The sequence below is a fragment of the Anolis sagrei genome, chromosome 3 (assembly GCF_037176765.1).
Source record: "Anolis sagrei isolate rAnoSag1 chromosome 3, rAnoSag1.mat, whole genome shotgun sequence".
Classification (NCBI taxonomy): Eukaryota; Metazoa; Chordata; class Lepidosauria; order Squamata; family Dactyloidae; genus Anolis; species Anolis sagrei.
In genome coordinates this window covers 86623427-86648372 of record NC_090023.1, presented here as the reverse complement: position 1 = coordinate 86648372, position 24946 = coordinate 86623427, and the positions used below count along the sequence as shown (strand labels likewise).

The following is a 24946-nucleotide window of genomic DNA, read 5'->3' as shown; positions in this document are numbered from 1 at the left end:
GCTTGTAAATTGGCTGGGATTTCTGGGAGTTGTAGACCAAAATATCCGAGGACCCACAGGTTGGGAACTACTGCTATAAAGGGTCTCAAAGGCCACAAGCAACACATAGACTATGGGTTCACTATCCTTGGTATAAACCATAGATGCTACTGAAACATATAGACCAGCCATTATTAACCTTTGGTCTGTGGAATCAAGGAAGGAAGGAAGGAAGGAAGGAAGGAAGGAAGGAAGGAAGGAAGGAAGGAAGGAAGGAGTTGATCTCAAAGAACAGGAGTCTTTTGGTACAATGTTTCATTACAATATCTCAAACTATTCAGAAGTTATGAACACAGTTGTTTGAAAACAAAAAAAATATACTCAGCACTTACTACATCTGCGCATGGTGAACACCTGCATGTAAATGACACTGAGCAGCTGAGTAAAAGCATGTGATGTTTCTTGCTACTGTGCTATAGCCATTTATAGCTACACTGAACTCTAGTGTTTTCCGCATTGTGCCATCACATTCTTGGAATGTCTATTGCTTCCCAGAATTCTGTCAAGAATAGTCTTGAAGAAATTCCTGTATAAAAGGAAAAGAGTTGTTCTCCAGGTGAATGTTTGAATGGACTACAGAGTAACTATGTAGTCTTAAAAATGGCTGTGTTTCTTCTTCAGTTTCTGAAAATAAAAGTGTTAGTTATTGTAGGGTAATGAGACTTTTCATTGTAAGGTAATGGTAACAGAATTCCAAGTTCTGAGTCTTGAAAATTAGCATGATAGTTTATGAGACAATGACACCAATTGCTATACCAGTAATTATTAAATGAATTCAAGAGGAAGGTATTTCTTCCCTGTCCTTAATTACTCAGCTTTAGTGTTTAACTTCAAGACATTTAGGTGAATAAGTAACACACTCCAAACTTCTTTACACGGGCAGCTGGTGGGTCCATTTAAGGGAAGAGCTCTCCAAGGTACTAGACCATTTTGAGTTAAAGGGGTTTACTATCTTGAATGTCTTTGAAATTCAGACTAGATTCCCAGTAGTGGGAAAGTCACCAACATCTGGGGTTTCTTCCTTCAAAACAAAATATTCAATATTCCATTTGACTTAGAAAATTGAGGAGGAGACACACGAATTGGAGGAAAATAAGCAAGAACAGCTTAATAGATAATTGTTCCTAGTTCCTAGTATCTTTTCCCCACATTCCCAGGGTTGAGGAATACCTTACCCTCTATACACTAATGGGATGTGACACCCTTTACCATTGGATATGCTGGCTAAGGCTTTTCTGAGTTGCAATCCAATAATTCCCAGAAGACAATGTTGAGGCCTGACAACCATTCAAACATTTGTTACAATGGAAAAATGACTTTATGATTTGTTTCTTAGGACCTCATCACATGGATGTTTTTCTTCTTTTTCTCTCTGTTTTAGCAGGCTGATAAAATAGAGTCCCACAGAGGTCGACCCTCAGGCCCCTTCCCTTTCCCCCTCAGCCGCTTAGGAATTGTGGGAGTTGAAGTCCAAAACACCTGGAGAGCTGAAGTTTGCCCATGCTTGCTGTAGGGTCTTGAACGTGAAAGAGAAGCTTTGGAGACCACTTGACCAGGGACCACTTGACCAGGGATCACTCTGACCATTAGTACCAAACAGTTGTCAGCCTAGTTTTTGCTGCCTGAAATCGATGGCACACAGAGAACCTGAGCATATGGAGTGGATTATATAGGAGGAAGTGATCCCATAGGTGATCTGGATCACACCATTTGGGGTTTCAACATAACAAGCAACACAGGGTACCTTTCCCTGAAACTAATTGGCAGCCAATTGAGTGATTTTTTAATATTGGTGCAATACACTCACTCTTAGGTGTGCCTGAAGCCAATCTAACTCCATGTTTTAAAGTTTCCCAAGTTTGTACGAAGCTAACCCAATGCACCATGCATTGCAAAAGTCCAGTCTTTAAAAGTTTGTCCACATGCTGATACCATGTGGACAAAGAAGGGAGTAAGTTCTGTAATGGAGAAATTGTATCACCCTGTAGGCTATAAAGCAGTGTTTCTGCATGATGCATGGGTCACTTCTTGTGGCCGTCAGTGGGAATCTGTCTTGCCAGCATACTAAAATGGAGAGAAGACTACAATTCAAGAAAGCAGGAGGAAGTGGGAAGAAGACGGGGAAAGACATGGGATGGCTGACCATTCTCAAAGATGGACCTCGCTGGGAGAAAATGCGGTAAGATGGGTCCCACTCTTCCCAACACTTTCTCCTGCCTCCCTCCTGCCCGTCTGATGAAGTCCTTTAAAAGATTGTACTTTTGAAATGAACTGTACTACTTTGTGTGTGTGCTCGTCTTGAGAGCAGGGATTCCTGCACTTGGGAACATAGGACATTAAAGAAAAGACAAGTTTGTATCTTGCCTCATGACTGATGCTTTGATTTTCCATATGCAAGGAAGAAAATTCAGACATAAAACAACCACAGCTGGAAGTTGTACAGTTCAGAAAAATCTGGAATCTTATCAATGTTCCATCTGCAGAAATTGTACCTTTGTCACTGCTGAAATGAGGGATATTTAAGTACCTCATAGTGCCAAGCAGAATCAGCAAAAACTGCATACTTGAAAAGGTCAATCTCTGTACACCAGAATAGCTTATCAGTTAACATTTATATTTCAGGCAATTACAAGAACACGACTCAAATCAGGAAAAGTCCCTTTGATTCCAGCGCAGTGGATATAAACACATCCTTAATTCCTTCATAGGAATAAAGCTTTTGTGCTTAATTTAAGTTAATTCATGCCCTTTATTTACAATTTTATTTTGTCAAATTACTTCAAGCAAACGTCTCTGGTATTATTAGAACAGCTAGATTGAAATTAGAGGAAGCATGTAATTTAAGGTATTAAGTACACCATATAGAGTTCAATTATAATGGCTTGAAATACCACAACATGGCACTGTGGTGTTACTGGAGCATCAGCTGTATTTTTTCCCAAATATATGACATCTCTAGCATATCAGTTTACCAGTTTTTTTTTAAATAAACACAGAGTTGCACACTACTGCAAAAGACAATAAAATCAAATAAAAATCATTATCTATGTTGCTATTTCCTATTGATCCTTCTGGGGTAATGGATGATATTTGATTACTTTGGATGAGATCAAGAACTGGTAAAAAACAAACAAACAAACCTTTATTACACATTATACTTTTTTTCATGTCAGAGACAAATTGAGAATATACTGCAAGTCGCTTCTGGTGTGAGAGGATCGGCCATCTGCAAGGACATTGACCAGGGGATGCCTGGATGTGGCACCCTCCTGTGGGAGGCTTCTCTCATGTCCTACATGGGAAGCTGGGGCTGACAGATGGGAGCTGACCCTGTCTTGTGAATTCGAACCACCGACATTCAGGACTTCAGGTCAGCAGTTCAACCGGCACAAGGGTTTAACCCATTGCGCCACTGAAAGGAGAAGGAAAATCCTTGGCCACTGGCTGTGCCTTTTGGGCACTGTAATCCAGAGAAGCAATTTTTCCAACCTCTTTCGGGAATTCAGGGTTTGTGGGCAGAGAAACCACTGTGGGGAAGGACTGAATGCCATTAAATAAAAGTTTGCTTTATCATTGGCTGGTTCTCTTTTTTTATGTAAGAGCATTCATAGGTAACATACTGATAACAAGAAGAGCAATATTAAAATACCAATCTAACAAAAGCAAAAACAATAAAGCACAATGACATTCTTTGTGCAGAACTGTTTACAACATTGCAACCTGCTGAGAGAAATGAAGGAGGTAACAGTTGACGGAAAAGGTGTGGTAAGATCAAATAGCCCTTTAAGTGCCAGCTTTCTTTGTTTCTTTCTGTTTTGGCTTCCTTTTAGTTGGCTGCCTGTGATTTGTCACTCTCTTGCCACTAATCCTAGCATTTTGCTAACAGGTTTAGTTACCTCTTATCTTGTGGGATTTGGAAGTAGCAGGACATCAGGACAAGTCAAAATATCAGCATTTGGTGTATTAGCCACAAAACTCAGCCAGTGATGCTTTCCTGAAAGGAAAAAGAGAAGCCAGGCGTAGTGCACAGTTCTCGTTCGTCCTTACTGCTGGCTTGTTGCAGTCAGAGAAAGAAAGGAAGCGGAGAGAGGAAACAAGGACACAAGTCCTCGAAAAGAATTCCCTGCAATGAAAGAAGCCGAAACTAATAGCACGTTAGATCCGACCTGTTCTGCGGATGAACCACCATTCTCCAAAATAGTCTTGGAAAGTAAGTTTTCTAATGGTTAATTAATGAAACAGAAAACCTGTAGAAAGAATGCCTTTTGTTGTTTCAGTATGATCAAAAAGACATGTTTACAGAAGTGTGTCTGTGTGTCACTACTGATTTTGAACTGACCTACTTTTTAAATGAGGTTTACCAGAGTGGTCTAAAAAGGGTCAGCAAAGATTGTGTTGAATACAGATATATTTCAGTTAATGCAAAATAGATGTGTCTGTTAACTAAAAATCTAATACCAGAAGCATAAATAGTATGGAAAGAATAGGGACAAGTATTGTTGAAGGCTTTAATGGCTGGAATCACTGGGTTGTTGTGAGTTTTCCAGGATATATGACCATGTTCCAGAAGCATTCTCTCCTGACGTTTCACCTGCATCTATGGCAGGCAGCCTCAGAGGTTGTGAGGGCTGTTGGAAAAAAAACCAGGGGGATTCCAGAGAAGAAACAATCAGGGCCAACTGATCACCTCCCAAGAGAGGATTACCTCAGGCAGTAAGAAACTGTTAAGCTATTAAATGCTTATCAAGGTGTTCAATTGCAACATTCACACCTACCTCAAACAGACAAGAGTTCTTTCTCCTACCCTGGACATTCCACAGATATATAAACCCCATTTTCCCGGTTTCCAACAGACCTCACAACCTCTGATGATACCTGCTATAAATGCAGGCGAAACATCAGTAGAGAATGCTTCTGGAACATGGTCATATATCCCGGAAAACTCACAACAACCCCACAGAGATGAGTCTCTACACACTACACATCCACACAAATAGAACCAGTCAACATGTTTCAGTAAACATTTTCTTCAAAATTAGCAATACGCAGATGTGAAATAAATAAGTCAAGTAAGCTAAATTTTGTGTAAGTAAACAAAAACATCTTGAACTTTCTACAGACCACTTGAAAGCTTCTATTGAAATACATAGATGGATGACTTTTTGTTTTGCCAGCTGCTGTTTTTTTGTATCTTCATTTTGGTGGCCAAACTTACAGATATATGGTTTTTAGCTGGCGAGACAGGCATATCTGCTGTCCTTATTTCTTTAGTTATTCATATACTCCATGAGGTATTCTGAAGGCAGCTGCTGTTTACCAGTTGTAGGCAGGAACACACAGCCAGAGCAGTGCTTTTCAGGGAATCTGATATTCTCAGTGTTCCAGGGATTGAGACCATGTTTGTGTCCATTGACTAAAATGGTTTCCTTCTTTCCTGGAAACTCATCGGATCCATTGGCTCAGGGACTGGCATCAGTCCAGGGACCACCATTTGTGTAGCACTGGGCTAGAGTAGTATCCCTTAAATTCCCAGCTCAAACTTAGTTGCATTTACTGTCTGGTCACTGCAGCCTGACATTGTAAGTACTGTATGTGTTTTTACATCTTGTTCAATCTTGTTTATATAAAAGGAAAAGCTTTTCACACATAAAACAGGACTCTTCTGTTATAATAAAGGGAAACCTGGCAATCCAAAATATGGCAAGCTTTCTTGCCCCCAAATAAGGGACATCCCTTATAATAAGGTACCCTAGCAACCCTAGTTCTATCCATTGTCATGCAACAGGCATCTGGAGGGACTCCTTGCTTTATAATAATAATAATAAAACTTTATTTATACCCTGCTCCATCTCCCCCCAGAGGGACTCAGTGCGGTTTACATGAGGCCACGCCCAACAATACAGTAACACAATATAACACAAAAACATAACAAAACCAGAAAATAAAATACATAAAATGCAAAAACAATATAATAAGCAAACAGCAAAAGCAAATCAAACATTAAAACACAAAGGATTAGGCTGGGCAGGGCCAAACTCAATGAAAAAAAATATTAAAACACTGGGAGATAGGACAGTATAAGTTATTGGGAGGAGGATCCGGGGATAAGGAAGGATTTAATTGCACGAACCATAAAATAAAGTGCTTCTGAGGTCATTTTATGCAAAGTTTGGTCAGGGAATATCTTACATTCAATCACTGAAGGCACATTGGAATAACCAGGTTTTCAGGTTCTTCCTGAAGATCGCCAGCGTGGGGGCTCGCCTAATGTCTCTGGGGAATGAATTCCAGAGCTGGGGGGCCACCGCAGAGAAGGCCCTCTCTCTTGTCCCCACAAGTTGCACTTGCAATGCAGGCAGGAGCAAGAGAAGGGCCTCTCCGGGAGGTCAAAGAGGTCGTGTGGGTTCGTAGATAGAAATGTGGTCGCGCAGGTAGGTGGGTCCTAAACCATTCAGGGTTTTGTAGGTCAAAACCTGCACCTTGAATTGGGCCCGGAAAATAAATGGCAGCCAGTGGAGCTCCTTAAACAGGAGGGTTGACCGCTCTCTGTAATTCGCACCAGTTAATAATCTGGCTGCCGCCCGTTGGACCAATTGGAGTTTCCAGGCCATCTTCAAGGGCAGCCCCACGTAGAGTGTATTGCAATAGTCCAATCTAGAGATTTACTGTCTTCTGCAGTAGCTCATATTTTTGAAGTGCGCTCCCGTGGACTAAACTGTTGAGCTGCTAAACTTGTTGGCCGAAAGGTTGCAGGTTCAAATCCGGGGAGCGGCGTGAGCTTCCACTATCAGCCCCAGTTTCTGTCAGCCTAGCAGCTCGAAAACATGCAAATGTGAGTAGGTCAGTGGGTACCACTCCGGCAGGAAGGTAACGGCACTCCTTGTAGTCATGTCAGCCACATGACCTTGGAGGTGTCTACAGACAACACCGACTCTTCAGCTTAGAAATGAAGATGAGCACCATCTCCCAGAATTAGACACAACTGGACTTAATGTCAGGGAAAAACCTTTACCTTCACCTACCCTAATGCTATGGAATAGATTTGAAAGAAATCCATGTGGCAGTTAGTAGTGGAGAGAGGAAGCCTTTCAATCTGTGCTTTCTGTTCTTCTGTTTTATTTTTTTATTATAATGTCAGAAGTAACTTGAGAAACTGCAAGTTGCTTCTGGTGTGAGAGAATTGGCCATCTGCAAGGACGTTGCCCAGGGAATGCCCGGATGTTTTACCATTGTTGGGAGGCTTCTCTCATATCCCTGCAAGGGAAGCTGGAGCTGACAGACGGGAGCTCACTCTGTCTCGTACATTTAAACCGGGAACCTTCAGGTGGCCGATGTGGTCTCTTCCAACTCTATTATTCTATGAATTATCAAGTTCAGTCGGCACAAGGATTTAACCCATTGGGCCACCACAGCTCCTTATTCCTCTGGTGGACAGAAAGCATTAAATACAACTCTTAAATATTCAACTACCCATCTCCAACACCTTAAAAAAAAACCATAAGTCCTTCTGAATATGTTCCTAGCAGGGCCGTAGCCAGAAAAAAAATTCGGGAGGGGTTGAAATTTTCGGGCGGGGTGTGTGAAAATTTTGTGGGGGGCTTGAAACTTGCCTCCTAGCTCACGCTGAAGCAAAGAGCACAGTAGGGGGCAGAGCAGCCTTCAATAGCCTGCAGCTCCGCCCCTGTCAACCACCTCCACCAAGTCTGGCCTCCTTAATGAGAGCATTCAACACCCCCCCCCCCCCAACTTGGTTGCTTCGCTACATCGGCTATTGCTGCAAGTAATGACAGTGTGAATAAATTGTCAATATTTGCTTGAGATAGTGCTTGCAGTTCTGGAGGGACTCTAATTTTTTGCATCTCATAGACTTAGCATGAGGATTTGGTTAACCAATTAAAATTCATGAGTAAAACAGGTTTTTTTTAAAAAAAATCTGAAACATTTTGGGGGGGGAGGGTTGAACCCCTAAAACCACCCCCTCGCTACAGGCCTGGTTCCTAGTATTGTAATGAAAATAGGGTGATGCCTAAATAAGAAAGAAATTTGGAATTTGCCCAGTAAATCATTTACAGCTGTAATATTTGTTTTATTTCTCAGCAACCATAGATAAGATTTATTGTCAGTCAACTGGTTTTGTAGCATTTGGGAAAAATACAGCTAGACAAGCTACACAAACTTTTGACCTCACTTACTTGGGTGAATAATTCAGTTTATGTGGAAAAATAAAATTAGGATCTCGAGGCTGATGTAGGATTCACCCTGACTTGGAGAGTCAGTAAGTGTTAGACCTTGTTCTTTTTTCAACCATTAACTCACTAGAAGCTTTTAAGTGTGTCAGAAATACTTCGCTTAAGGAACATGCCACATGATATATGACACTAGCAGACCTGCATGTTAAAAATGAATCTAACACTGTATGTATGGACTGGACTGGCTCAAGACACATTGCTACCCAAGGTGGAATTGCATATGGTGTCCCCTCAAAGGCTTCCACTAACTTCTACCACCAATGTGAGATCCTCCTCCTCTCCCATTCCTATATCACTGACCTGTTAGATGGCTTTGTGGTTCAAGTGAGGGATTTTACCTAATTTACCTACTAGACAATTGAATAACTTCTGTCACCACAAACTCTGTGTTGCTGGACTCAATCATTCCAGTAACTCTTATGTGTATAACGCAAAAAGGGTTTATTAAATAGAAGCTGACCACAGCATTAAAAGGATCATTATTACTACTTCTAAATCCTGAGTGACCCTAGGTAACCCCAGTTGCATTATATAAGTATACAACTGACTAGGGGCCCTTCCAGACAGGCCCTATATCCCAGCATCTGATCCCAGGTTTTCAGCTTTAAACTGGATTATATGAGTCCACACTTCCAGATAATCTAGGATAAACAGAAAACCTGGGATCAGATCCTGGGATATAGGGCCTGTCTGGAAGGGCCCTACGTCATGCAGTTGCAAACTGCATTATATGGAAGTGCAAATATTTTCTTCCTAGGATTTTTCATCTAGCTAAAGTCAGTCAACCACCAATCACCCTCCTGGACTGGTCACTTACCTTGCTATATTTACTATTTGCTTTATTCCTTGCTTTAATTTATCTAATAAATACAACAACACAAGTTCTTTGTTAGAAATGCTAATATTATTGTGTGGTTTAAAATGTACATGGCAGAAATGCAGGTATATTGTTTACAACTCTTCAGGTGACAATGTCATAAAATGCCTATCTTGCTAGTTCTTTCTGAGCTCTGCAAGAAAATGTGTTGTCTAAGGAACTATATCCTATATGCCTTAATGAAGGTTGAGAATATATTTTTCTTTTACCACGTTAAAGCATTGTATTATGTTATGAGGTGCAGTTGTTATTTCAATACCTTTTCATTCCTTCAGACCTTGGCTTAATGGGAATATGGCTGTTTGCCCTGCTGACTTTAATGACAGTGGTTGCCAACCTGGTTTTTGTGGAAGAAGTTTGCTACATCTACCATAAAATTCCCTCCTCCAAAAGATCAATTTTTATTTGGATAAATGCAGCAGCTCCAGTAAGTGGAATGAATTAATTTTACCAGTAAAATACTTATTAGTTCTCAAATTTAGAACGCTGAATATGAATCTTGGATTCTGGAGGAAGGTGGACTTTCTGAAGTCTAGGAAAAAGAGGGAAGAACTAAGGCGCACGGGGGAAGGGGTGGGCAGGGATAACAATGACTGCATAGTGGTATTGCATGGAAGCAGTATAAAGTGGGACAATTCTATGCTAAATGTCTTGTATGGCAGCATCTTACATCTGGCCTGCTGAACTACCAGAATTAAGAACATTGTCAATTGATTTCCCAGAAACGGCAGGGCAGCTCCAGTCTCCCTATTATTAACGCTGATGCAGTTTCAAAGCATTATGTTAGCTAGGCATGTGTTCTCAGAGAACAACTATCAGAATAGATAATTTGAAGTTTTCCTATTATTATAAAGATGACTATCCAGGCCATTAAAATCAGTATAAATTATTTTTTCATGCATGAGACAGACAGGAAGATACAAGGGAGACAAAGGAATGCAGGAAGAGACATTCCAATATCCTAATATTGGGGAGACATGTTTCTCAAAGGCTGGATCTAATGCAATTTGATACACTGAATTACATTATATGGGTCTACACCAGTGGTTCTCAACCTTTTTTTGATCAGGGTCCACTTGACCAGGGCACACTTTGACCAGGGTTGGACCACTTTAACCAGGGACCACTTTGATCAGGGCCCACTTGACCAGGGCCCACTTTGACCAGGGCCCATTTTGACCAGGGACCACTTTGACCAGGGATCACTTGACTGGGAACCATTTTGACCAAGGACCAAGCATGTAGCCGGGGGGGGGGGGGGGGGGGGGGCTTGAGGGGCTTCAGCTCCCCACCCCCGAAATTCTCATGGTGGTTCGCGAAAAGGCCTTACTGGTGCATTATTTAAACTGTTGTGTTTATTCATATCATGATCTGATCACCATGCTCAATTTATCCCATATACATGGGGGTATTGGGGTAATGATACAAAAGGTTTGCTAGGCTAAACCCTCTTTCACTCAGACTCAGCCCCCCCCCCCCAAAACTCAGCCCCCCCCCCGAACCCCCCCCCTGAAAAAAATTCACACACCCCCCCAAAACGAAATCCTGGCTACGGCCCTGCCAAGGACCACTTTGAGTAGGGCCCACTTGACCAGGAACCACTTTGACCAGGAACCACTTTGACCAGGGTGAGACCACTTTGACCAGGGACCATTTGACTAGGAACCACTTTGACCAGGGACCATCTGACCGGGAACCACTTTGACCAGGGACCACTCTCCAACATTAGTACCAAAAGGGGCATAACTGGTCAGCTCTGTGGAAAGGAGCAGAAATAAAATAAAATAAATAAAGAGGAAGGGTGGCTGTGGACCAGATTTTCATTCTCATGGCCCATTGCTGGACCACAGCCCACAGGTTGGGAACCACTGGTCTACACTGACCATATAATGATTGGTTTATAGATTGACCATATCTTGAACTGCATTGAACCGCATTATATTGGTCTGCACTGAACAATGAAGCCTAAGCACTTTATGCCTTTTTATTTCAAGCACCAATTAAAATTTAGAATTGAGACAATGTTACTTCTTCCTATGTAGAGAATTAATTACCTCTATTAGAATTTATAAATCTGTTTTACCTGAGATAATATGTCTACTTTCTGTTTTCAATAGGTGATCGCTACAACATCATGCATTGGAATGTGGATTCCTCGTTCAACAATGTTTACAGATTTTACTGCTGCCGTGTATGTGTTTTTTCCTGTTCTTACAGGTATTTTTGAACTCAGGGCTGTTTTGATGTTAAAAATTGCAAGCACTTAGCAAACATATAGTTATTTTGTTGAACTTCGCTTTGTTCCATAGAAACAAAGTCCCTTATCAGGTCAGAAAAATGGCATTAACTCAGTCTCTTATGGTAGTGTAGAAACTGCTAGTTAAATAAAGGAACTGAATGTTGACAGATTGTATATATTTGAAGAGAATTATATTCTTTAGTTCATACCCTAAAAGCTTCTATATTCATTTGGCTGCTGGACTCAAAACAAAGGGATTTTTTTATTATTATTCTCAAGAATGTCTTACAAAAATAAAATATTAACCTTTGACATTTCACCAGTCTTTTCTTAATAGCGCACCATGGAAATCTGTTTTTTTTTAATGTTGAAGGTTAATCAATATTGAATTATACCCAAGTTGGAGATCTGTATGTCAAGGGTGGTCAGTTCTTGGATATAAAAGGAAAAATTAAGAACAATATGCCCAGCATCAGGAACTAATGGAATACGAAATACCTTGTGAACGTTATCCATTATTGTCGAAGACTTTCATGGCTGGAATCACTGGGTTGTTGCAGGTTTTTCGGGCTGTAAGGCCATGTTCTTGAAGCATTCTCTCCTGATGTTTCACCTGCATCTATGGCAGGCATCCTCAGAGGTTGTGAGGCCTCACAACCTCTGAGGACGCCTGGCATAGATGCAGGTGAAACATCAGGAGAGAATGCTTCTACAACATGACCATACAGCCCGAAAAATCTACAACAACCCAGTTATCCATTATACTGAATGGACAATAAGTTTATATGTTAATGCCTCCATATGGTACCGACTGAGCTCAAATAAATATCTCCCATTTTTATCTTTAAATTCTGGGTTTTTATTGAACTAGACTGATGTTTAATTACAGAAACTGAATTTTAATTGCAGTTAGTAACAGTTTTAAGAACATTGGCAATGTATAACTGTTTTATGTGACTGAGATATTTCAAAGGTTTTGATTTGAAATAAAGATATATCCTGGAATAATATTATTAATTGCAAAGAAAAAAAACAGAAATAAAACAATTTTATAACCTAACCTTATGCCCCCTTTAGAGGTGTTCTTGTGCAGTGGGGGGGAAAACTTCCTTTAAAAATGAGCAGAAAATATGTACTTCAAATACATTAGAAAATTATGCGCTATTTTTTAAAAAGCCCTTTGATCCAAGAAATGGCTACAAAAATGGGGGGGGGGGATGGACAAGGAGCAACCACATCTGGCAAAGGCCAAGGAGCGAACATGTGAGAACTCATGATTTTTTAGACCAATCTGCTCAACTCATGGCACCACGTGCACCCTCCCTCCTCCTCTCATCACACATGGAGGGCAGGAAAAAGTGTCTTGGCACCCTTTCCCACTCCCATCACAATGCAGAAAAGATTGCAATGTGTGGCAATGTGCATTGTTTCACTACCCTTTTTGCCATCACACGGGATTTTGGGGCCAAAAGGTGCAGGTAGCTCTGTTGGAGCTATCCCCACAACACTTTCCTCTCCATGGTAGAGGATAAAGTGTCTTTCGGCACTTTGCCCCCACTTTGGGAGGAAAGTGAGCAGGACCTGCTGTGTTTCATGTGATGGCACATGGTGGGCCTTGTCAAAGCCACACATGAATGTGGCCTGTGTGAGCAGATGGTAAATGAGAATTTGCTTCTCTTTCCCAATGCTTTCCAAATCTGCCATTTGAATTGAGACAGAGAAGCACTGTTAGAACCAAAAGGTATTGCTGTAAAGGATGCTATATATGAAGAAAGAACTAGAGAAGAGAAAGATAGGAAGACAGAATGTAGAGAAAGAATGACTGAATACTAGGATTCAAGTCCCAGCAGGAAGGCTGATCAACATGGCCACCGACTAGGAGTCGTTGTTCAGCAAATCAGGTGAATACAGCTAGGGCAGGGGTTCTCAACCTGAGGGTCCCCAGGTGTTTTGGCCTACAACTCCCAGAAATCTCAGCCAGTTTACCAGCTGTTAGGATTTCTGGGAGTTGAAAGCCAAAACATCTGGTGACCCAGAGGTTGAGAACCACTGCTCTAGGGGAATAAATGCACCAAATATATTATTCTTTGTTCTTTCTGACTATTAGGATATGTTTCCAGAACTCCTTCCAGTGTCGCCCTGTTCCAGAAATACATTTAGTGGTGTGAACATTTATGCACCTTTCTGTACATAATATGGGCATGTAGCTACCAAATAAATGTTAATAATTGGGTTCGTTTTTCTTTTGATAGTTTTTTTGCTATAGTTATCCACAAGTTTCTGATCATGATGATAAAAGAATGTGGGGGTCAAAAGCTCTTCCTCAGGCACTTTGAGAATGACCATTTCAAGATAAGCACAGGTCCTTGTTGCTGCTGTTGTCTTTGTCTCCCATATATACGCATCAATAGGTGAGTTTTGTTTCACGACCTACCCATTCAGAATGCTAAGGGAAGGAAATGTCCTGTTTGCTCAGAAACAGGAAAATAAGAGAGCCCCACCCATTTCTGCCTGAAAATTCTGCACAATGAAAGATAAATATACATTACACACAATTCTGCAACTACTGCTAATATTCCAGCTTCAGAAGAAGGCAACAGGAAGCTCGCTCTGAATAAATCCTGCCAAGAAAACCCCATTATAGATCTCCTTACAGTTTATATAACTTAGCAATGACTTCAAAGCACACAACAATAATTCAGCAGAACTCTGGCTTAGCTTTGCTGGCATAATTTTACACTACAAAGCTAGTGAGGGTAGTAAGATCTTGGCCTGTGCCAGAAGCTTGTCATACCCTTGATGAGTGAACTATTTTTTAGTTTCCTTGAGAAAAAAAAAAGAAGTGATCTACCAGCTCATTTGTACACTTGTTTGCACTGTTTATAGTTCTGTAATTATTTGCAGGAATAAAATTACCACAGTAATTATATCATTATTATGCAATTATGGCTGTATTAATTGAGCAATTATATTAAGCCAAAGTTCATTAATATAGCAGAGTACATTAAATACCAGCTTGCTTTCATTAACAAGAGTGTCTGCAGTGCAAAGTGAAGAAGGTTGGAGAGCTAAATAAAGAGAGGAAGGAAAAACATAATTGTGGGTGAGTGTTGATTTGTAGGGTTTCCTGAGCAGGGTCACAGGGCATGAGGGCAGTTAGGGCAATGCTGAAAAGTGGGGGTGAGGGAAGGCAGGTCTCATCTGAGACCTGGGAATGTATCTTTCCAGTTCAGGCCTCTCAACCCAACACTACTTAATTCCACTAGAAGACTGCTGGGCTTGAGGATAGCACTTGTGAAGTACTCCGATAGCAGCCACCACCTCAAATACAACACTAAACAATCTGCAAGGAAGTCTCTATCCATTGTAGTTGGATTATTGCATAGAGTGGAAACCCCAGAGTATGGGCCAGGCAGCGCCCATATTTCTAATTAAAAATCAAGACTTCTTGGTAGTTGTATAGACTGACTTCCAGTTTTATGAAGGTCTATTTATATGTGTGCAGATGCATTCTTACTAACAGCTCATGCTCTTAGTTTATGTTCTAGGCATTCAAAACCCATATTAAGAATGAACTCTGATTTTGTGTTGGTGTTGTTGTTGACCTACAAAGCCCTATACGGTTCTGGCCCATGGTAACTCTTTCTATCAACCTGGTAGACATCTATGATCTACTGGAAATGGCCTTCCCACTGTCCCGCTACCTGCTCAATGATTGAACTCTATAATGACACTATTCATGTACTTTGGATGTTCCATTAATTAGGGATTTTTTAAAAAATAAACCCCAATATGTCAGTGAATCACAAAGTCTGCCTCAATTTTTGATGCTCTCCTTATCTTCTTCTTTTGACAGGAGAACACTATTTTTACTGAAACTAGGGACCTTTCAATTTGCTTTCCTCCGTCCTGTACTTATGTTCCTATCAATAGTTCTATGGACCAATGGGAATTACAATCTTTCTGATGTAAGTAGATTGTTGGAGTACATATCAAAAACTGAGTTGAATAACAAATAGTAAAGGTTTTCCCCTGATATTAAGTCCAATCGTGTCCGACTCCTGGGGTTGGTGCTCATTTCTAAGCTGAAGAGCCAGCGTTGTCCATAGATGCCTCCAAGGTCATGTTGCTGGCATGACTGTATGGAGTGCCATTACCTTCCCACCGGAGCAGTACCTATTGATCTACTCACATTTGCATGTTTTCAAATTGTTAGGTTGGCAAAAGCTGGGGCTGACAGCAGAAGCTCACGCCACCCCCGGATTTGAACCTGCGACCTTTCGGTCAACAAGCTCAGCAGCTCAGCGGTATAACCCACTGCGCCACCAGGGGCTCTTGAATACCAAATGCCTGAACACTAAACAAATTTGAGCTAAATAAAAATGCTCATTGTAATTTAGACAGAAATTTCCATTGTATTTGGGCAGGGCATAAACTACTGCAAAATCGGAATTTCATTATTTAAACTGTGTTTGATGCAAAACTGTGTGCAATGCTGCATTTTCATGTTGCTTGGGATTTTGTGGAATTTTCTTAGACAAGAAATATTAAGAGGAAGTTTGCCTTGTTTTGAAGTATAAGCTACATCACCTGGTAGCCCTTGACAGTTCCCAAGTACTAACTGGGCCTGACCCTGCTGAGCTTCCGAGATCTGGCAGGATCTGGTGCCTTATTTTGCTTTAGAAGCGAGCACAAATTTAAATTTTTGCATGAGTAATCTTTTCCAGAAGGCAGACTGTAACATGATGTGGGCTATAAGTTACATTTTGAGTCATTGTGTCTTTCAGTTATCTCTCAGTGGAGCAGCCATATGGATTAACTGTTTCATCGGTGTCCTTACAATCATTGCCCTTTGGCCAATTGGAATTATGTTCCAACAAGTGAGAGTTCTCCTTAACTGCAAGAAGATTATTCCAAAATTTGCACTTTATCAGGTGAGAAAGTTAAAACTTTGTTGAAAAGCGAAACCTGAAGTGTGTATACAATGCTGTCAATTGATTGGTGATTCCTCCTCTCCGTCCAGCCTCTACATACCTCTGGATATCATGGCAATGAATTCTCCTAAAGGTATCTAACCAGCTTAAGCATACCACAATTGTCCTAAACAAATTAGAAAAACAATAAAGAATAAAATATAAAATTTTAGCTAACAAAATCACAGTGTTTCCATAACATTTCACTAGATACCTGTCACTTCACATTTTACTGAAGCCCCCAGTGGTGCAGTGGCTTAAAGCACTAAGCTGCTGAACCTGCTGACTGAAAGGTTGGTGGTTTGAATCCGGGGAGCGGGGTGGGCTCCCGCTATTAGCCCCAACTTCTGCCAATCTAGCAGTTTGAAACCATGTAAATGTGAGTAGATCAATACATACTGCTCCAGCAGGAAGGTAACTGCGCTCCATGCAGTCATGCTGACCACATGACCTTGGAGGTGTCTACAGACAACTCCAGCTCTTTGGCTTAGAAATGGAGATGAGCACCAATCCCCAGAGTAGGACACGACTGGACTTAATGTCAGGGGAAAACCTTTAGGTTTACCTCTACCTAACATTTTATTTGCTCTCATATTTTATTACTTTCATCTTTGCAGAGAGACCTCCATTTCACATGTGGAGGATCTACCAACTTATACTATCAATGCCTCTGCTGGAGCTCTGTCTGTGATTGTGTTTCAGGATCAGGGTGCTTTGGATGTGGGGAGTGATGTCAATGAATTTAAAGATGGCATTGGTTTGGTCAATGACACTGAATTATCAGGAGATCCCTGTTCAAAGTGTAGGTTCCCATGAGAATGTCCCTGAAGGGTGTGGGGATGATAGTGTACTCCCTGAATTGCTACCAGAGAGTTCCCAGGATTTGGGGCTGGAAAACAACTTGGCAACTGACCCAGCTGCAAAAGTTAATGAGCAAATAGATAGACAGCAGGAGATTAGTCAAAACAGACAAGCTGAATAGTGGATTCGGCCTTCTGCCAGGCTCAGACAGAAGAAAATAAAGGAATCTCAATTAAAGCGAAACCAATTTCTGAGTGCTTGGGATAGCTTAACGAGGGGATAAAAGTTCCAAGTACAGGGAATCTAGTCAAATGAAGCATTGCTTAGAATCAAGTTAAGTTCTCGTCCTTGTTTCATGGAAACCTTGCTTGGAAGATTCATGATTAAGTGCCTTTTGTTTCATGGTTTTGATTCCTAGATCCTATGCTTTTATGTTCATGCTTTGGAACCCTGTTTCCTAATTCCTTGCATTTTATTTGGGAAGTTTTGACTTGATTTTGATGGACTTTGCTAGACGATTACTGTGGACTATTTTGTTCCTGCTTATATTCTCACCTAATTGTATTTCAAGTGCTTTTTACTTTACTGCTTTTTAATTATCTTCAATAAAAGGATTGTTTTTTTCTACTCAACCGTGTGGTCTTTAAAGTCAGAGGGCATTTCCTGTCCTGGAGTGCAACAGCCTCCCTCAATATGAATTACCAAGGGTGGTGTTCTCATTGTGTCGCCATCAAAGTTACTTTAAAGAAACATTTATTTACAGTATTTATTTACAGTATTTATATACCGCCTTTCTCACCCCTGGGGGGACTCAAAGTGGGACTCAAAACATGAATGAAATAATGAGCCCTAGATCACTATCCTATCACTGCCCAGTTAGGGATAGCTTCAGCATTTTGTTACACTCAATCTTATTAAAATAGCTTTCCCAGATCTGCTCCAAAAGTACAACTTTTTTGCATGTCTCCTTATTAGGAAAATATATCTCCTTATTTTTTACTTAAATTGGGTTATTTTATTAAAGCACAATTACTCCAAGGCAAAAGTGGCTTCTCATCTTATATAATCACTCTTTCTCTTCCTGCAGTTTGTTCTTGTTTTGAGTCAGCTTCAAGCAACCATCATCAACATATTGGCTATGCAGGGGGTGATTGCATGTGTACCTCCACTTTCATCTTCAGCAAGAGGTGCATGTAAGTTATATGGATTTAAATTGCTAAGCCTCCAGCCAGCATTGCTACCCCACTACCATGTTAAACTGGCTTATCTGGGGTTGGGGGGGGGGGGAGAGTGGGGATGAGAAAGAAGTAGTCACCAATCTCACTGTGGGGAAATGCACAGATAGATGCATGCTCCCCATAGTTATGAATACGTTTTTTAAAAAAGTGTTTTGTTTTAAATTAATATAGCTATTCAAATTATTTCACCTAAAAATTATCATTATTCCCATATGATCTCTAATACTTCTCACATTCTTTTAATTGTTTCAGTTATCTTAAAATGGACATGGTTAATATGGAAATCATCTTGTGTAATGACCCTGTGGTGTTTCAGTGTTGTTGCCCCCTAAACTCTAAAGCAGTGGTTCTCAACCTTCCTAATGCCACGACCCCTTAATGCACGTCCTCATGTTATGGTGACCCCCAACCATAAAATTAGTTTAGTTGCTACTTCATAACTGCCATTTTGGTGCTGTTGTGAATAGTAATGTAAATATCTGATATGCAAGATTTATTTTCATTCACTGGACCACATTTGTCACAAATACCCAATACACTCACATTTGAATACTGGTGGAATTGGAAGAGGGTATTGATTTTGTCTTGTGGGAGTTGTAGCTGCTGGGACTTATAGTTCATCTACAATCAAAGAGCATTCTGAACTCTACCAACAATGGAATTGAGTCAAACTTAGCACACAGAACTCTCATGACCAGCAGAGAATACTGGAAGGGTTTGGTGGGTATTGACCTTGAGTTTGGGAGTTGTAGTTCACCTACATCCAGAGAGCACTATGCACTCAAACAATGATGGATCTGGACCAAATTGGCACGAATTCTCAATATGCCCAAATGTGAACACTGATGGAGTTTGGGGAAATAGACCTTGACATTTGGGAGTTGTCGTTGCTGGGATTTGTAGTTCACCTATAATCAAAGAGCATTCTGAACTCTACCAACAATGGAATTGAGTCAAACTTAGCACACAGAACTCTCATGACCAGCAGAAAATACTGGAAGGGTTTGGTGGGTATTGACCTTGAGTTTGGGAGTTGTAGTTCACCTACATCCAGAGAGCACTGTGCACTCAAACAATGATAGATCTGGACCGAACTTGGCACGAATTCTCAATATGCCCAAATGTGAACACTGATGGAGTTTGGGGAAATAGACCTTGACATTTGGGAGTTGTCGTTGCTGGGATTTGTAGTTCACCTATAATCAAAGAGCATTCTGAACTCTACCAACAATGGAATTGAGTCAAACTTAGCGCACAGAACTCTCATGACCAGCAGAAAATACTGGAAGGGTTTGGTGGGTATTGACCTTGAGTTTGGGAGTTGTAGTTCACCTACATCCAGAGAGCACTGTGCACTCAAACAATGATAGATCTGGACCAAACTTGGCACGAATTCTCAATATGCCCAAATGTGAACACCGATGGAGTTTGGGGAAAATAGACCTTGACATTTGGAAGTTGTAGTTGCTGGGATTTGTAGTTCACCTACAATCAAAGAGCATTCTGAATCCTACCAATGATTGAATTGGGCCAAACTTCCCACACAGAACCTCCATGACCTACAGAAAATACTGTGTTTTCTGATGGTCTTTGGCGACCCCTCTGACACCCCCTCGCGACCCCTCCAGGGGTCCCGACCCCCAGGTTGAGAAACACTGCTCTAAATCATCATAATGTCCAAGATGTACAGTGACTTATTATCTTGGTAGAAGTAAGTAATCTGAAGTAAAGAGTCACAGAGGTGTGCGAGTGGGACTCTTACTATCTTGTAAGTGTCACTCTTGTTGCTCTCTCAAATCCATTGGAGAATATGCCCACACAGGTATCCTTGGATCTTTGCTTTGGGGAAAACACACAATGGGATTACATTTAGAGTTAATCTCAATCATCAGCTTTTTAATCCTCCAGTTTTCAAGTTCTGCTGACAGAAAGAACAAGAGTGGATTTTGTGCCTGGCTTCAGTATGTTTACTCATATACACATCACATATTTTCCCTTTCTCTTCTCAGTCTATTCCATTACATTGCCCGCCCTTAAATTACTTTAGAAGAGGTGAGCATCTATCATGCTAGGTTTCATTTCATCTCCCTCTCTCATTCATACATTCGAGGTGACAATTTGTGATATCTATGGGGAAAGGAGGTGGGAAGAGTAAGACAGTCAGGCAGTTATGGTAGGAAGAACCAGGAGGTACTCTTCTGCCCAACGAGACACCAGAAGGTTGCATGGGCATATGTTCCTCATAAGCAAGCATGAAAGAAATTAGCCAGAAAATACAGCTGGAACTTGGCAAGATGCACAAGAGGAGGCAGGGATTGCTAATGAAGCAAGAATATGATTAGTGTATTGTCAAAGGATTTCATGGCTGGAATAACTGGGTTGTTGTAGGTTTTTTTGGGCTGTATGGCCATATTCTAGAAGCACTCTCTCCTGATGTTTTGCCTGCATCTATGGCAGGCATCCTCAGAGATTGTGAGGTCTGTTGGAAACTAGGAAAATTGGGTTTATATATCTGTGGAAAGTCCCAGGTGGGAGAAAGAACTCTTCTCTGTTGGAGCTAGGTGTGACTGCTTCAGTTGGCCACCTTGATTAACATTTGATGACCTGACAGTTTTTAGGTGTGGCTTGTTACTGTCTGGGATAATCCTTTGTTGAGAGGTGATTAGCTGTCCCTGGTTGTTTCTTCTCTGGAGTTCCCCAGTGTTTGAGTTTTGTTCTTTATTTACTGTTATAATTTTAGAGTTTTTAAATACTGGTAGCCAGGTTTTGTTCATTTTCATGGTTTCCTCCTTTCTGTTGAAATTGTCCACATGCTTGTGGATTTCAGTAGCTTCGCTCTGTAGCTTGACATGGTAGTTGTTAGTGTTCTGAGGATGCTTGCCACAGATGCAGGCGAAACGTCAGGAGAGAATGCTTCTAGAACATGGCCATACAGCCTGAAAAACCTACAACAACCCAACTTCATTAGTATTGGGGAGGCAGGGGGAAACAAAAATAGTTTCTGTTTGTAGGACAATTGACATATATACCCCAAAGAAGCAACAGATGGATCAAATTTAAATTGTTGCTTTTATGCCACAAAGTAAAAAAAGGAATACTAGGGACAGAGCAAGATATTCAGGAATAGTTAGTCATTACTTTGAAATTATGCACGTCATATGAACTGGAATTAAATCATGGAAAGAGCTATTCAGGGGCAGCTAGCACCACATTTACCCTGTTTGGATTTCCCCACTATTGAACTTCAAACACTTCAACTGAATACAGTACAACTCATAAACATGTATAGCTTTGGGCTGTAAGAATGTTTTCCCTCTGTTTTTGTTTCAGTTACTTAGCAATGCAAATGTAATAGCTACGCTGGCCAGGCTGCTTATTTGAATGCAAATGTCTGTATTACATTTTTTATATATTATCTTAACAGCTAATGTTCATATAAGTGTCTTTAGAAAAGCTCAAAGACAAATGTAAGTTTCATATATGAAAACATAGACTGCAGTCTTCAGCTTATTTATTTGTAAATAATTTCCTAGCTGAAATAAATGGAATTTGCTTCCAGGTAAGTGTTCAAGAACATGGAATATGATGCATAAGGCACCACTTGATTACTAAATAGTCATTCATTTTATATGTAGTAGTATATTGCCAGAGCTTGAAAGTAACTAGTTGTATACTAGTAGCAAGAGATACATAGATATCAGCCACAACCATGGGCTGAATTACAATAGTTAAAATGAATAGAAAAACCTCAAAGTTAAAAATTTGGCATTATAATAAATGTCCTTTGACTAAAAGCTAGCCACTTCAAGTGCCTCTGGTGTCGCTGTGAGAAGGTCCACCATTGTGCATGTGGAAGAGCTCAGACTGCATTGTAATAAGTGGTCTGCGGTTTGCTCTTCTCCACACTCGCATGTTGTGGACTCCACTTTGTAGCCCCATTTCTTAAGGTTAGCTCTGCATCTTGTGGTACCAGAGCACAGTTTGTTCAGCACCTATAATAGTACAGCAACTATAAGAGTTGTCAACAGCTTTGTGGGTACCTTGGACCTAAAACATGAATTAATTACTTTTTAAAGTAACTTGCTAATCTCCACTTATAAGGAAAGCTTGGTAAGAGTATTATTTACTTCTTATTTTAACATTTATAAGCCATTTCCCATGATCTTCCACTCAACAACCAACCATACACATTTTCCCTTAGATAATTACAAGTGATTCTAGGTCTCCTTTTACAGAAAAATTGTCACCAGATCCAAACTCAAACACAAATAGAACCACCAGTTATCAAAACTCTGGGCATTCAAGTAAGAAAGGGAATAATTTGCTCTGTTTTTACAGGACTAGTGTAAAAATCCACTATTGTTGAGTTTGTGGACATTTGCCATTCTAACAACTTACCACAAGAAGGTCTGCACTCATTCGAATTCACTGCCTATCCATAAGCCTACCATGTCTTCTTTTCCTTATTTATCAGATATAAACCAACAACTGCTCATTATGGAAATGTTTCTTATTACTTTGATCTCACGAGTTGTCTATAGAAAAAGATATGATGACCTGGACCTACCACTTGATCCAGACCAGGAAACTAAGGGTGAAGAACTGAAAAGGAAGATCAGTGTGGATAGCAACATCTTTGAAAAAGATGTACCACAAATTTAGGTGTTTCATCTTGGATGTTGCCTCGCCCTCTGTTTGGGTATTGGCCAATGGACCTGCTCTTTTGCAAAGGGACTTCTCTCATCCTTCAAACTCTACCAATGGAAGTATTATTAATACAAATGAAATAAATTCATACAAACTTGTCAGTCATCTGGCTGCATCTATGGAGCGGTAAATGATATTAGCTATATTTACATACAGCCAATGAGCTCTTCAGCTCATTGCTGTTCAGTAGTGGAACTCTCTGCCCTAGAGTGTGGTGGAGGCTCCTTCTTTGAAGGCTTTTAAACAGAGGTTGGATAGCCATCTGTCGGGGGTGCGTGAATGCGATTTTCCTGCTTCTTGGCAAGGGATTGGACTGGATGTCCCATGAGATCTCTTCCCACTCAATGATTTTATGATTCTGTAAAAGGTTTGACCACAAAATGAATTATTTCCCAATATCATGGCTTAAACAAATGCCATAATTTGTCATTAAATTATATATTTAATAGACCTTTGCTCCAAATTGGAAATTGTTAAATTAGAATAAATTCATTTGTTATATTCATGATAGCTAAATAATAATTCATATTACATTAATAAAAATCTGTTTAAAGATTCATTCTATATATATGTACAGCTTTACTGGCATAGAGAAGTTGAACTAAGATATGGCAGTAATAAGCAAACAAAAAGAAAGAGCAAGACGGGATCCATTTTTTTAGGCGCTACTGTTTCTGTGGGGCGGGATAGAAGAGTGGACCAAAGATATGAATGTATCTATCCCTTCCCACTTGGAACTATTATTGACTTTGTAAAACTGTGCATGCTACCTTGTTCCTAAGATCTATGGTCAATAAAAAGTATACGTGCAGTTTAATTTATTTTTGTTCTTTTTCTGGTTCTGTGTATAACTAAGTGTCATGAAAAAAAAATGTAAGGTTCCATTGCCTTATTGCAATTTATCTTCCAATAAGAACTGATCCATATGTTCTATGAAGACTTAGATGTTTTATTTCCTGTAATTTCCAGACCAAGAAACTATGATTTATTCTTTTGATTGGTAGGTAAAGGTAAAGGTAGTCCCCTGACATTAAGTCCAGTCATGTCTGACTCTGGGGTGTAGTGCTCATCTCCATTTCTAAGTTGAAGAGCCAGCGTTGTCCGTAGACACCTCCAAGGTCATGTGGCCGGCATGACTGCATGGAGCGCCGTTTGATTGGTACCTATAAGGATATCAAACCACCAGAACATATTAGTAAACAATGACTTAACGAACTGTAGAACTGTTGTATTATAGTAGATGAAATAAAGTATAAAATAGAATGTCTACATGTATACAATGCTTGGTTCTGGTCTAATGTGTGAGGAAGCTTCTAGATGATATTTTGGATCAGTTTCTAACAAACCACTTATTAGCCAGCATAGCTCACAAGTGGTTTGTAATCTGAAATATCTACAAGGCATTTTTTTCATCTATAGCTAAATATATAATGTTAGCACAGCAGATTAAATTGCCAGCTACAGAAAACCTTGCCGACTGGAAGGTAAGCAGTTTAAGCCACAGGTCGAGGCGAGCTCCTGCCGTCACCCCTAGCTTCTGCTTACCCAGCAGTTCAAAAACAGCGATATGACTAGATAAATAGATACAGCTTTGGAGGGGAGGTAAAAGGCGCCCCTGAAGACATGCTTGCAATTCGATCAGGAAGGCGTCCATGGACAACAGGTTCCTCAGCATGGAAAAATGGAAAAACAGCACTTCCCCATGACTGAGTCAAGCACAGCCTCCAGATGCTGGAAAAAGAGGGAATCTTTGCCTCTGTCCGTGTACTGTCTGTCTTCATTGTTAATTGTATAACAGCACTGAATGTTTGCAATATAGGTAA

At 40.4% G+C, this 24946-nt stretch overlaps 1 protein-coding gene across 2 annotated transcripts; it reads left to right on the top strand.

Annotated features, from left to right (window-relative positions):
- Positions 1-3869: 3869 nt before the first annotated feature.
- On the top strand, positions 3870-23954 carry LOC132769995 (organic solute transporter subunit alpha-like). 2 transcript variants are annotated; one of them, XM_060766893.2, is made up of 8 exons: positions 3870-4249; positions 9441-9592; positions 11283-11356; positions 13657-13815; positions 15261-15372; positions 16192-16338; positions 18266-18371; positions 22948-23954. In XM_060766893.2, exons 1-8 carry the CDS (start codon positions 4168-4170, stop codon positions 23076-23078), a joined length of 963 nt encoding a protein of 320 aa, XP_060622876.2. In that variant the 5' UTR covers positions 3870-4167; the 3' UTR covers positions 23079-23954. The 2 variants fall into 2 exon arrangements, with proteins under 2 accessions (XP_060622876.2, XP_060622875.2); XM_060766892.2 differs by having other exon boundaries at positions 22891-23954.
- The last annotated feature ends 992 nt before the right edge of the window (positions 23955-24946 follow it).